Source organism: Nyctibius grandis, chromosome 5, assembly GCF_013368605.1.
Source record: "Nyctibius grandis isolate bNycGra1 chromosome 5, bNycGra1.pri, whole genome shotgun sequence".
Taxonomy (NCBI): Eukaryota; Metazoa; Chordata; class Aves; order Nyctibiiformes; family Nyctibiidae; genus Nyctibius; species Nyctibius grandis.
In genome coordinates, this window is record NC_090662.1 from 27960580 (window position 1) to 27974746 (window position 14167).

General features: G+C 40.6%; 1 protein-coding gene across 1 annotated transcript in view; it reads right to left on the reverse strand.

The window, feature by feature from the left end:
* KCND2 (potassium voltage-gated channel subfamily D member 2) overlaps positions 1 to 14167 on the reverse strand; it is a 284091-nt gene that overhangs the window by 360 nt on the left and 269564 nt on the right. Inside the window, exons 3-5 of the mRNA XM_068401616.1 lie at positions 6477 to 6575; positions 4800 to 4895; positions 1409 to 1656 (exon numbers count right to left, since the gene is read on the reverse strand). Of these exons, the coding sequence (XP_068257717.1) occupies positions 1409 to 1656; positions 4800 to 4895; positions 6477 to 6575 (443 nt within the window). The remainder of the gene's footprint in view (positions 1 to 1408; positions 1657 to 4799; positions 4896 to 6476; positions 6576 to 14167) is intronic.

A 14167-nucleotide genomic window follows, 5' to 3' on the forward strand; every position in this document is an offset into this window, starting at 1 on the left:
CTTCCTTCCCACCATTTCAGCACTTCTAAAAGTTTCTGGGCTCATCACCAAAGTGTTTCTGAGCAGGGGAAGCGTTTGAGCTGCTCCCTGGGGAGCAAACTTCGCATAGCCAAATGGCTTGCTATGGAGGAAACTGGAAACTAAGGGGTAGTCCCAGTCTCCTACCGATTCCTCCATGCCATGCTTATTTAAGAATATTTTGCATATTATGTATCCGCAAGAGTAAGACGCAGTGATATATGCACTAATAAAGGTTAACGTGTTCATGGAGTTGCTGCAGTACCTCAGCATCATAAGAAACTTGTAAAACTCGGACCGTTTTGAGGTGAGACTGGCATTTTGTGCTTGTATTTTTAGCTTTTTTTTTTAGCGCAAAGCTTTTTACATACTCTGTGACTGAAAGTATGGTGCAGGAAAGTCCTCTAGTAGAGAAAGGATGGATCCTGGCAGAATATTTCCTGGAAAGCTAAGACAGATGGGACCTTTGTGCTGGCCAGGAGGTCTCATTGCACAACAGCTGAAAAACTTCAGTAGCTAGAAGCTGCTGGATTGTTCATGGAAGTAAAATCCAAACCTAGTAACTATACAAAGCAAGCTACTCACAATGTAATTTAACAAGACAATCTCTATAGCAACTAGTGCTGAAAATGCTTCTTTTTTAAATGGCAGCATGTTTGAGTTCAATAGAAAACACTTCTGAGTCTCCTGAGACCTTTGCTGTGTTTTCAGAGGTGGTGTTTGGATATATCTGAAAGCCAAGCGGTTTACTTCTGAGAGTACAGAGACGCTCAGTAAATTACAGGCTCTTCAACTGCACTTTCCTCACTTTTGTAATAACTCCTCAAACTAGGAAATACATTTTTCTTATCCACTTCATATTTTTATTTAGAAGAGTCTTTCTTATGACTATTCCACTTAGGACTCTGTGAATCAGTTTTATTTCTCTGCTCTGTGGAAATGTGAGGAAGTCTCATTTGTCCTATGCTTCTGAACCAAACCAGTAGGAACAGCAGGGACAGACCTTTCTTTCTTTTCCCACTTGCTTGTCTCGTATATCTGAATTGCACATTTTTCTATACTAAATTTTTCTTGTTATGTGTTTGTCCATAGCATATAATATTTGGTGCTCTATTTAATTTGGGGTCCCTGGATGCTATTTGCTGCAAATAGTACACAGTAGTTTGTGGGGAGGGCATGAGAGGGTAGAAATGGATGTAGAGAGACTATTCTGGTATCTTGGATTAAGCCTGGAGCAAACTAAGTGCAGGATGTTTCAGTACTAGTGTCCTTTTTTGGATGACTATTTGACTTTTCTCTTTAGCCTCACAGCCTACCTGCAGAGGCCACAACACCTCTACTAGCGAAGAAAGGGGCTTCAGCTCTCAGTGTGCTGATGCATGTGAAGTACCTGTTAGACAGAGGTGTCCTCTCCACACATCTGATCTGGATGGTGCTGAGCTCTTGTACGCTGCCAGAACGGCTGCCAGTGATGGTGGTGTTTGGGATGCGGTAAGTCTTTTTATGTCTTCGTGAGCAGCAAGTGCTGGTAACACCTTGTTGAGACGAGAGAGAGGGGCTGTGGCTGGGGGGTCTATTGACTGTGGAAACCTCCATACAGCTCTCTTCATAGACTTGCTCATCCACAAACTCATGATTCTAGCCCAGAGGAATCCAAAAATGGGACAAAGCACACACAGAAAAATAATTAAAGAGAACATATTAATCATGATTGTTTAAAGGCTTAAATTGACACAACTGAATACACTGGGAAAGTTAGACAGCTTATTCTTGATTATAGTGTTTAGCCCATATTAGCCTGGGCTGAATACCAATACAAATGTAAAGGCTGGAACAAAATGCTCAGAGCTCTAAATAAGAAAAAGTTAATCCAAATTATTTTGTAAAATAGCACATAATTGTAATTGAGTTTGCATTATAAACATCTGTATAATCTATGAAGTGCCACAAAACAGCGGATTATGTTTATTAGTAAAAATGCAAGTAGTGCTTATGTAAATGCTCTAAATGTCATTTGGAAATAAATAAGACCTATTGTATTGCACTATAATAAAATAAAAATCATAAATATTTTCCAGATGATTTTATAAAGCTTTCTGTTGAATTACATGTTAGAAATCAGGATCTGAAACTGTGTGTTTCAAGGTATGCATCTATGTAAAAGAAAAAGATTAATTTAAATAGAAGTTCTGATTAGAGGAGATGAGACAGTTATGTAGAAGCATCCAAAAAGTTGCTAATTACTGTAGATAGGTGTATTGAAAGCAGTTTAGAAAACTAAGCATTTAGTTAAATGAAGTAGTCTTTATTCATGCAATCTTTGCTTGATCCCAGCATAGACAGTAGTCTTATAGGGGTGCCATAGAGCTGAATCCAAATTTAAGCAAATGGCTGGTTTACGTTGACTCAGGAGGTGATTAGGGAGCGTTTCACACATCGCCATGACTTCCACGTTATCTTTGCATGCGAAAGAGTGTGAAATAGTGGTGTTGCTTATTGGGGGGTGGAGGGGGGGGAGGAATTTTTAGTCATTTTAAAGTAGCAGCCCAAACTAAGCAGAGATTAAGATACGTTCATGTGCAGTTTGAGAAAGCCTCCTTTTTAAAAAAAGTCTTTCCAGTTGCTGCTGGAATCAGTCTGCATATTCTGAAAATTGTTTGGGGAGAACTTTCTGGATTGTTTTATGCTATACTCAGTCTCATTCACTTGAATTTTGTTAGCCTGCTGCGTCTTTGTGTATTAGAATGAAAATCATTAATTTTTTTCCCCTAAAGAACAATGCGCTAATTGGAAAGGTGCTGATGTTCTCCAGGAGAATTACAGTATAGTGCTAATATAAAATCTGTGAGCAAAGTAAATACAGTAACAACTGCAGCCAAGTATTTGTGACAAATGGAAATACCTTTATAGCCATATTATTTTTATTTCCATTTCTTCTGTTCTTCTTCACTCAGACATAAGTTTGTGTTGAAATGAGTAGTATTGAAAAATGCCAATTTCAAGTGATATGGAAAGAAAGAATTTGCTTGAAAATTGACTTCTATAAGGCCTATGACAGTCACAATTAAGATTTTGAATGTGATCACACAGTGGACATAAAGTTCGGAGAGAAAAATTACCTAATTGCCACCTTTAGATTATATTCAGTAGCTTACAGTATGTTTGCCAAGAACTCTGCTAGTTTTCCAATTAAAAATAATTTTGTGCTTCCTAAAACTTTTATGGAGCAACCAACTCAATTCAATTCAACTCAATTCAATTTGTAGGGTCCATTAAAGACGGTTATTGAGTGAACTTTTAATATAGATTGGAAACATTTTGAAAAGATATAATGGCTCAAGTTAATGTATTTGATTATACTTATTAATTAACTGTTCTTAAATCAGTTAAAAGTAGCCTGTAGAATATAACTTTCAGTGCAATTATTTTCATTATTAATGTAATTTTCACAGAATTCCATAACATTGCCCACACTGCATATTTTAGAGTGGAAGAGATCTTATCCTATTGACTTTAAAGTGCCGGAAAAGAGGAAATAGGCCTTTGCTTAGTATCATCTGGACTGATGCTTATATCAAATGATATTTCAAAGGATGAGGCAAGGCTAAGAAGGCACCCCACTCTTGCTGTTATACCATGAACCACCAACTTGCCAGATTCCACAAGCTGAGGGCCGAAATTTCAAGTTCCCACTAAAATTTTAGGAACGCATGATCTGACCAGGCAGTTGCAGAATACAACTTGGGAGCGCTACATATTTTTTGCGTTCGTGTGTCATATGAACATCAGTGCCAGTAGCAGGACCCAACAAACAAGGCAAAAAGAAAGTAGATTCTATGCAAATTTAGGAAACAAGATAATACTTGCTTTATAGACTTATTCTTTTTTTTTAAAAAGCCCTGTTTAAAAAAAGAAAAAAAGAATAGGCTTACACAGAATCATAGAATCATAGAATGGTTTGGGTTGGAAGGGACCTTAAAGATCATCTGGTTCCAACCCCCCTGCCACGGGCAGGGACACCTTCCCACTAGACCAGGTTGCTCAAAGCCCCATCCAACCTGGCCTTAAACACGGCCAGGGAGGGGACAGCTTCAACTTCTCTGGGCAACCTGTTCCAGTGTCTCACCACCCTCACAGTAAAGAATTTCTTCCTAATATCTAATCTAAATCTACCCTCTCTCAGTTTAAAACCGTTCCCCCTCGTCCTGTCACTACATGCCCATGTAAAAAGCCCCTCTCCCGCTTTCCTGTAGGCCCCCTTCAGATACTGGAAGGCTGCAGTGAGGTCTCCCCGGAGCCTTCTCTTCTCCAGGCTGAAAAGCCCCAACTCTCTCAGCCTGTCTTCATAGGAAAGGTGCTCTCCTTGTACAGCTCTCCCTGTACAAAAGCCCAACATTTACTCAGGCAAAAACTTGCTTTGACTGCACTGAGTATTGAATGTGTAAGGATTACAAATTGTGTTTTATGAACTGTACTGCAGAAAAGTGCAAATGATAACATTATGGAGCATACGAAAACCATACTGAAGGTCACATACACAGCTTGGCTATACTGATGTCATCTCACTGGTGACAGTATCTTTCACCCTAGATAAGGCTCTCATCTAGGACTTCTCTGTTATTTATATGCAGTGGGTATAACGCCTTAAAATAGGGTAAAATGGCTTTTCTTCCCAGTTAACTGCCTTCATATAAAGGCTTATTAATTAGAAGAAATACTGAAAACATTCAAAACTAGGCTGGTGTTGGAGCTCACAGGAAAACACAGTTCTCTTTTCTTACCGTAGTTTTTTCCAGGCAGTGAAGCAGGTGGTGGTGCTGCGTTTCAAAGGAAGAGCCAGTTTTGCTAACAAAGGCCTGTTCTTCTTCACTGGAGGACTGTGGATACAGAGAAATCCGTATTGTTCTCATTTGTGAACAAGAGGGCTTTTATCCAAATATCTGATCAGAACTAATCTGGATTGTACACAGTAGCATAACTGCAATGTTTCACCTACACGGTTTAACCCAAATAATTTTGGACCCGAGTTCTCTTTTCCGTGTTTGGTTTTAATCAAAATACTTTCTTTCCTTCCCTTGCACCTCCTTTTAAATTTTTCCATCTTAGGTCTTTTATATGCAGATGGAATGGTACAATTTGCAAGTACAATCAACATGTAAGCTTTGAATGTTGAATCAATGCATACTTAAAATTATCATAAATTTAAGTGACAGTAAACTATTTTTTTTTCCTGGGAATGTGCCTCATTTGAAGGAAATTAAACATAGTTGTCCTCCTGGGATCATTTCATAGCACTAAAGAATGTGTGATATTGCTGCTTACACAAAAATTCATGTCAGTGATACCAATCTGCTGAATTTGGAAAGTGTATAGCAGATGTTACTGACACAGAATGAAGAATTAAGTGGAAAGCATGCACTGTTTATTAATTGCTTTCATAACTATTCACTAGAAAGCAGAAAACTAAATAGAGGAGGAAGTGAGATAATAGGAAAGATTACAATTCAACTTCAGGATATCGGAAATCTGCATGGCAATTAGGCTATTTGGTGTCTTTTTAGTTCAAAGATTTGAGTTCTTTCAAGCAGGAGAGGAAGCGAGGGCTCTGACCGCTCGTCTTTTGTGCTGGACCGGACGGACCAACAGCCCCTTCCTCCTCTTCTGGATATAGGTTAAAGCGTTCAGCTTTTTAACACGTATTGAACAGAAAGGGCATAGAGGAATGAAAGCCTTCCTGTATCCGTCTGGGAATTGCCTAAATGCCATAAAATGGCAGGGATTAAGAAACACTGTGTCTTCAGTTTTTCTCAGCTGGCTACAGCCCTGAGCAGCCAAGGGGCTGTCTCCAGCAGCACGGGTTGCTGTGGGTCCCAGTCCCAGCTGCTGCCCCGGGCTCCTGCCGCTGGTCCTGGCTTCCTCGGCAGGGTAAGGGGGGGAATTTGCTTCAGGTTTCGATTTCGATGTGTTTGAGGTAATCACCAAGATTGTCTTTAGAGCATAGTACGTGCTTCCAGGGAATGCTTTTCACTCTGCAACACCCCTCTGTGCCGACGGTACCCCAGAGCTACCTCTTTACCTCGCTGACGATGAAGCCTGGTTTTGTCACCCATGTCCTACTTGTCTAAAGCCAAATGAGATGAATCCAACTTACCTACTAAGAGGCAAACACTGTACTTTACTAATGAGGTCTTCTACAGGATCTAACTCTAAAAATGTGGGTTACATTTGAATCCAGCATTTCTATCTGGCCATTTCCCTCATCTTTTAATACCTCATCACTGACTCCCATAAGCTTCCTGTAACAATAGTAATTGTCCAGTTTATCCTTCCTTAATCTACCTCTAAAGATAACATTGCCTAAAGACCCAAATTGACTTGCCCTGGTGGTAAATAGAATAAGCTACTGCTGGGCTGTCATTAAGCTGTTTCTCTGGAGGTAGAGGATATAAAAACATTACCTGCTGCAGCTGGTTACTCAGTAAGCCATTTCGTTTGCTCTGCATGTAGGCATTAGCACTCCCACTCTTTGCTGCACGAATTCGAGCAAGTCTGGCTTTCTGTGTAAACAGACAAAAGGAAGAGTGTCACTTGTACTCATATCCATTATTCTGTTTATCTAAAACTGCTAATTGGAATCAGCTGCTTATGAATACCAATATCATAACCACTGAAAGGCTGCATTGCATCCATCTTCCAGGTGGAGCAAATCATAAGCATCTTCCCATTTAAAATGCAAATGACAGAAGTTTTTATTTGTTTGCATGCATCAGCTAATAACAACAATGATTTTGGAGAAGGGATTAGACAGATCAGCATGTAAGTGCCTCCTTTTTTTTTGCATTGCTGCAACTGTGCCACTCCTTATGCCTTGTGTGTCAGGAACATGGGCATCCATCTCAGCTGCTCCTGCTCTTTAAAGGGGACAAAATGGTTCGGACAAACGTAATATTGCAACTGCTGTGAGCTGGTTTCTCAGAGCCTTCTGGGTTTTTAGAGTAGCAGAATGTGGTAGTGTTTTTTATGCTGTCTCCCAGCTAAGTTCCTGAATGCTTGCCAGGCCTTTTAAAAGCCTTTTTACCTCTTCATGTCTTTTGGTATAATCAGACTTAATACTTGTCATCATTGGCCATAATCTGTCCATAACCTGATTTTTCAGAGACTGAAGGCATCAAATTGCGGAGAGAGATTTGAGATTTCTCAGGTGAGCTTCCTTGCTTGTGAAGGTGACTTTCATTCCAGACTAGAAGGTGGCTCATGAGTGAAGGACACTTTGCATCCACTGACTTCTGTACAACAGTTAGAAGCCAACATGAGGGGAAAGCGCGAAGAAAAGATCCTCTCAACCAATAATATGGAAAACAGAAGCTTTTATGGGCTTTCTAGGATGGCATCCTGGTTCAGTAATTTTTGTGGCTGGTTACATGTGTAAGAGGGAGTCTGGGTTATCTTCATGCACAGGTTTCTGATTCTGAAAGCCAAATGCTGAGGAGCATCTGGAGTCGAATGGCTGCTGAAGCACAGAAGGAGAAACAGTGAAGAACTTGAAAAACTTTGATATATTAATAGGGATTTTAATATCTAATAATTACTCAGTTGATATTCTCAGAAAACAGAGGGAGCATTTTCCCCCCCTCCCCCCAGTTTCTGTGGCATTAAATGTCTGCATGAAATGACTGAGGAACTCTGAACACTTACAGAGGGAAGCAGCCTGGTCACTGTAGCCACCAGATCTCTCTGACGTAATTAATAATTAACTGGCTGTGAGGAATGACTCAACACCACGCTTCCTTGCACTTGCAGCCTCAAACTCACAGAAGAACTTCTCAACAGCGAGCCAAGAAATTCATGACAGCTAACAGCAAACATGGCTAGAATCTGGCTTATGTTTTATGTCATGTATTTACTATCTTTTAATTGTTCTGAAAGAAAATAAGATAATGCTCTGCATGTGTGCACCACTGAGTCAAAAAGCTCACCTGAGAGGCTGTTGCCTGATTTTGTGATATATTGGCCATTTTAGAATAACACATTGGTTTGTCACCTTCCTCGGCACACACAGCCTTTCCGGCAATGCAGTTAACGCACCTTATTCTAGTGGTAAGGAGCGAAGTGCCTGGATCACCTGCATGGTGCTTCTGCACAGGTGAATTCCTGCCTTCCTCTTCCTCCTGTTGGCACTGAAAGGACACCTGCAGCCCCACACTCTGTCACCCTTAGCAGGTCCCCAGAGGCTGGGCTGGGGGTAAATGTCCAGTCAGGGCACTTTCACCAAGCACCACGGCTGACCAGCCCCGGGCAGCCCAGCGTGCTGCAGCGAGCTGCCCAGGAGGGCAATGTGCCGGGCTGGACGGGTCCCCAGGAGCCGACCAGCGGGGGAAACCATTAACAGCTCTGACCCTCTGGGCTCCTTGGTGGCACATCCAGGGCTACCAGTGTGGTTAGGGCTGAGTCCTGGGGGCTAGCGATTAAAAATCCCCTTGGGCAGGCAGAAAATAGGTTATTTTCAAGGTGGAGCTCTTGAGATGCAACACCAGCATGATCGGCTGAAGGCTCGTGGAAGAGCTTTACCTGCACTGCAGAACAGTCATGGGCTGGGACACGTGCACTAGGTTATGTTCATAAACGTATTAAAGGTCTCTTTCAGCACTACTGTTTAGCCTTAGGAGCTCGAGATGCTTTAGAGAAACCTTTGCAGGGTGCAACATGGAGTCCCATAAATAAGTGATTTCAGTCACAAATGTTTTAGCTGTGGTACTTTTCAATGTGCTCTTTATACAGGGAGATTCATTAGATTTAATGAACAAACATATTACATACATTAGTTATCCTTTTCATTTTAGCATGCATATTCATTTTCTCTTTCAGTGATTGAATCAATAATTATGGTGTAGCACCATTTAATAAGGAAATATAAAAAATATAACAGTTCATCAGACTATCTTAATATATCAAAGTGCTACAACACGTATAATATGACAGTTGTACTCTCCATGTCAAGATTTCAAATTGCTTTGCAAATATGAATTTATTGCATCTTAGAAAGCTTTTGTGAGGTGGAAAGTAATAGCTTACATCTTTCTAGCTGAGACTCATTCAGATGGCCTGAATTTACATCATTTACCAAAGAGAAGACAATAAATCTATTACCAAGACAGGAACCAGATATTGCGGCTTCTATGCTTATACTTCAGCTTACAGAAAATCCTTCTGAAACTGGAGGTGTTTACAAATCTGTTAAAGTGATAAGATTTCTTTTCAGTGCTTCTGCCTGATTTATATCAGAGACTGTAGCATGAGTAGTCTCATGACTCCTCAAGACTTCCAATCAAAGAATCATTAAAAGCTCGTGTCAGCCACAGGATTTTAAGGGCTGTGCGCTGGGGATTGAATTCCCATGAAGGACACCAAAATGATGTGATGACATCAGGAAAACTGTGGTTACAGAACTGTATTTTCCTTTAGTCTGCGAACTGCATTCTCTGTCACATACAACAAGAAGGGGGAGTGATAACTGCCCCCTTCAACCACTGCGAAGCCCTTCCTAACTCTTCCCTTTCATGGAATATCTAGGAAAAAAAAGAAAGGATTAAGCTCTCCTGCAGTAGATTACTTTAGTTGCTGTGAGGTTTCCCTGTTGGCCATTGAATGTGAAACTCTGATTTTGGTAATTTTTACGTTGTCTAGGACAAAACCAATGTAGCTGACATACAGTTCTTTTGCTTATTCTGATGAATTTCCACAGTAATCATCTTGTCTGAAACGTCCTAAAGAAATTGATGATCAGCTCTAATTCTTACCACGTCCCTTGCATTTGCACCAAACTTCTCTTTTGAATGCATCATTTTTTTTCTAGCTTCAAATTTTACAATGTAGAGATGGATCCTTGTCTGTGGCTCTGTTTATAGAAACCTTACAAAGGGAGTTCACTGTTATTCAACAACAGCTATCTCTGTCAGTTTTAGAAATATAAACACTCATTTTTGCAAGGTTTTAAATAGTGCTAAATGCAGCACTATGGGTTATTTACAACATCCAGCTTTTAACACTCTAGATGCCCTCAGCTTTCCATCTGTGTTAAGAGAGAGATTTTCTCAGGAACACTTTAGGGCAGGGCTTATTGCAGTACTGGGAATAATTTTTGGCAATAGCCTCTCTTCAATTTGCTATGCAAGAAGCCTAGGTAGCCTAGGTAATTTAGTACTTAGATAGCTCCTGTTGTCTCTCTTCTGATGCTCTCCAGACTACATAACTATCTACTATCAAAACTCAAAAATTAATAATTAGTTACATTATGGTTATTATTTTTAAATGATCTGGTACAATTAAAAATAAGAATTCCTTCACAGTCATTCTGTGCTTACTGGTTTTGATCGGGACAGAGTTATTTTTCTTCATAGTATAGCTGGTATGGGGCTATGTTTTGGATTTGTGATGAAAACAGTGTTGATAACATGGGGATGTTTTAGTTACTGCTGAGCAGGGCTTACACAGCATCAAGGTCTTTTCTGCTTCTCAGACTGTCCCGCTGAGTAGGCTGGTGGTGCACAAGAAGTTGGGGGGGACACAGACAGAACAGCTGACCCCTGATGACCAGAGGGATATCCCATAGCATATGGCATCGTGCTCAGCAATAAAACTGGATGGAGGTGGAGGTTGGCAGAGTCTGCCCTTGCTCTGGGACAGGCTGGGCATCAGTTGGTCGGTGGTGAGCAACTGTTTTCTTTTGCATCACTTTTTTTTCCTTGGGTTTGGTCCTCTCCCCCACTTTGTTTTTCCCTCCTCCTTTAAAAAAATTATTAAACTGCCTTTATCCCCACCCACAAAGTTTTGCACTTTTACTCTTCTGATTCTCCTTCCCATCCCACTGGGGAGGAGTGAGCGAGTGGCTGGGTGGTGTTTAGCTGCCTGCCACAGTTAAACCACAACACTGCGGCTCCTAAAGCAATGGCCAAAATCGTCCAAAAATCAGTCACATTGTTGTTTACATCATTTTTCATTTGGCCTTTCATAAATCCATCCTATATGTTTGTTTTCAAGTGAAAAATCAAGCCCACGTTTCATGCTCTTATTTTCTAATTTTCAGTAATTGCAAATAATTGACTTCAGATTAGCTGACAGTAATTCATAGGCTGTCAGCATGCAGCAGAGAAGAAAATGCTGTTTATTTTGTACATTAATGGATATTGAGTTAAATAAGATTCTTATATTTGTTGAGTTGTGCCTTGCTTTCACAATCTATTCAAATTATTGTTCAGTAAACATAAGTTTTACAGGCTATTGTGATAAATTCAGAAATCTTGGGTAAGTTATTCTGTTAGTTGTGTCTCTGCAACCCCACTGAGATTAATAGCCTATCTCGTTTAAAGAAGTCATAATGGCTAGCAGGTTCCCTACTGCAAACACTCAGCTCTAGACTGCCAGATGCTGTTAAGCAGTTGTTGTTGCAATTTATCCTACGGCTATTTATATTTATCGAGTAAATAATTATTCATAACTTGACACGTAAATACATCATATACAATCAATAAATAATAAAGCCAAGCAATCTTCAGGATATATTTTGCTATGTGAAGGTAGACGACCATACTCACATGAAAGATTCAGGTTGAATTTTATGTATTAAGTCAGGTTTTGGAGCTGATGATAGTTGTTTGCGTGTTCTGTTGAGGCACTATGCAAAGTCACTCTAGGGAGAAAGTGCTTGAACAACTAAAATTAAGGCTTCTTCAGTTATTCGTAATGAACAATAATGGGCAGATGGACCCGCATCTAGGACTTGCTGGTTAAGAGGATACAAGGCTCTTGCCTTCAAAAAGGCAGAAAAATAGATGTATGGGAAACAGAGAAGGCACCTAGCAAGAAATGCTTCATCCAGGGTAAGGAGGACATTGGTTGGAAAAAGGAGCTTCCTTTAAAATGCATTCAAAATGACATGGTATATAAATGAATTTCTCTCTTCAGTCTTCTCCTGAGCATTAATGTACAGCAACTTTTTGCCAAAAATTGTCTAATCTTGAATGACTGTGCAGAACTCAGTAAATGCGTATACTGATGGTCACATGGCTCTTCAACAAACCTAATATAAGTGACAAAATTTTTCTGCTGAAAACTGCCAGTGCTCCTGGGACTAGATTTCAGCTCTTTGATGGAGAACTTCCTCTTGAATTTCCTTTCAGCCCAAATGTTTTGCCATTTCTGAAGACTACCTTGATTAAACTTCTATATGAGATATCGATAAAGTCAGTTGCACAATTCAAATACACAACTCTCAATCAGGTGGAAGCTGTTGTGGCCAGCAGGAGGTACCATCACCTGCAGGGGTTCATGCTGTGCTCCATGAAACAGCACCTTCTTTCAAGCTTATGTTCTTCAGCCTTAGAGAATAGAGATAAGGTTGGTGCCTAGGGAAACATTTATTTTAGAAAACTGTGTAAAGCTTCTATTGTATTGAATGAAGAAGGAATTTCAAACTTCAACAATGTGACTTTTTTGCTTGAATATTCTTTAACAATGCAGTAAAGCCCTCCTGTGAAATGCAAGGCTATACTTCATAGCTAAATATTGCTAAATTTGGATGATACAGTACCCAATAAGTGCTTTTTGTTGATTTTTTTTCAGTCCATGTTGATTTTTTTTTTTTTGGTTCAACATCTCAGTCATTTTAGATTGAGAGAGATTAGCTTTGCAATAGGACAGATCAATGAAACACATATCCAGTGCTAAGTTAATCAGACCTCAAAGCCATTTTCTCCAAAGCAAGAAGGGCGTGAACACGGTCAGAGGATATCTCTCATCCTTACTGTTGGCATTGTTCTGGGGAGCAGAGGAAAAGACACTTGGCAGGATTGTCATTCATCACTTCGTATTCCTGCTTGAAACATACAATGAGCTCACTGTTTTGCAAAGAGAAAAAGTCAGTTATTAACTCAAGCAGTTTCTATTCAGGAAGAGATTATAGGGAATAGCAGCCAGTCTGCCAATCTAATTTTTGGAAGGTATTTTCTAGTGTCCATCTCTTTTTCACTGGCAAGTGTAAAGCAAGCATAGAAATTCTGTTTCATGACATGCAGTTGGAGACGTTTTCTTTCTGAAGTAAGGCTGGTTGTGTCTGCAGTTGTTATGAAAGCTCAGAACAGGCACATTGATTGCTGGGATCAAGCGGATCTGTTACCCATGACTGGCACAATGCTCGGAGGCACAGTAAGGAAGCACTGTGTTCTGGCTGATACATACTGTTCTTTCTCTCTCTGCTGCCATTACACAAACAGAAGTGGAAAAGTTTTTGACAAAAACAACGTAATGTAGAAGTGACGTGTTCTCTGCATGTTCCAGCTGTGGGAGAGGGGAACGCACAGCTGGAACTGGCACATGGCACAAAATGGCATGCAAAAGTGTGAGTGGAATTAGTAGATAGGTAAGGTGTGGTACTTGGATCACTGAAGCAGCCTATATTTGAAATCGGGTTTCTAGAAAGGTGCGACATTTCTGTGATATGCCTGGTTTATTTTATGGCCATTTTCCTCATCTGACAGCATTCTTCCAAGATGTGGCCATTAAGGCGTGCAATATCTTCAGCCAGGGCCTATGACTGACTTTCTTGGCCATGTTACCTCTGTTTCTCCTCATTTTAAGATATTCTGGGAATGGTCTCACTGCACACATTTACTTCACTTCCTTTTTATCAAGAAATCAGTCAAAAAGGTGGCCAGAAAGAAACACACATATATTTTGTATCTTTAAATCTGGTGCTGTTGTCTACATGAGGCAGATGCAGCCTCCAGCTGCCTGTTTTTCCTGGTCTATATACGTGGTTCCCAGCCACGGCCTGCCTGCACACCTCTGCAGGCAATGATCCTGCTCTCCCTGAATCACTGGAGACTCAGGACCTCTGGAGAGAGGCCATGGGACCATAAAAAGCCCAAGTGGTGACACCTTAGCCTTGGCATTCTTGCAACCTGTGTTGCATCCAGAGCCTTCTGACTGCCATTAGCAGAGGAGCAGAAGGTAATGCATCTCGGCTCCCTTACCAGGGCTTCAGGTGCCAATGGAGGCTGTCTGAGCTGCTTAGCATTACAGGGGTGGGTGAAGTGGATTGGGACTAGTACATTGGCAGTGATGTGGAGATGAAGGTGACTGCCCAGGCTTGGCT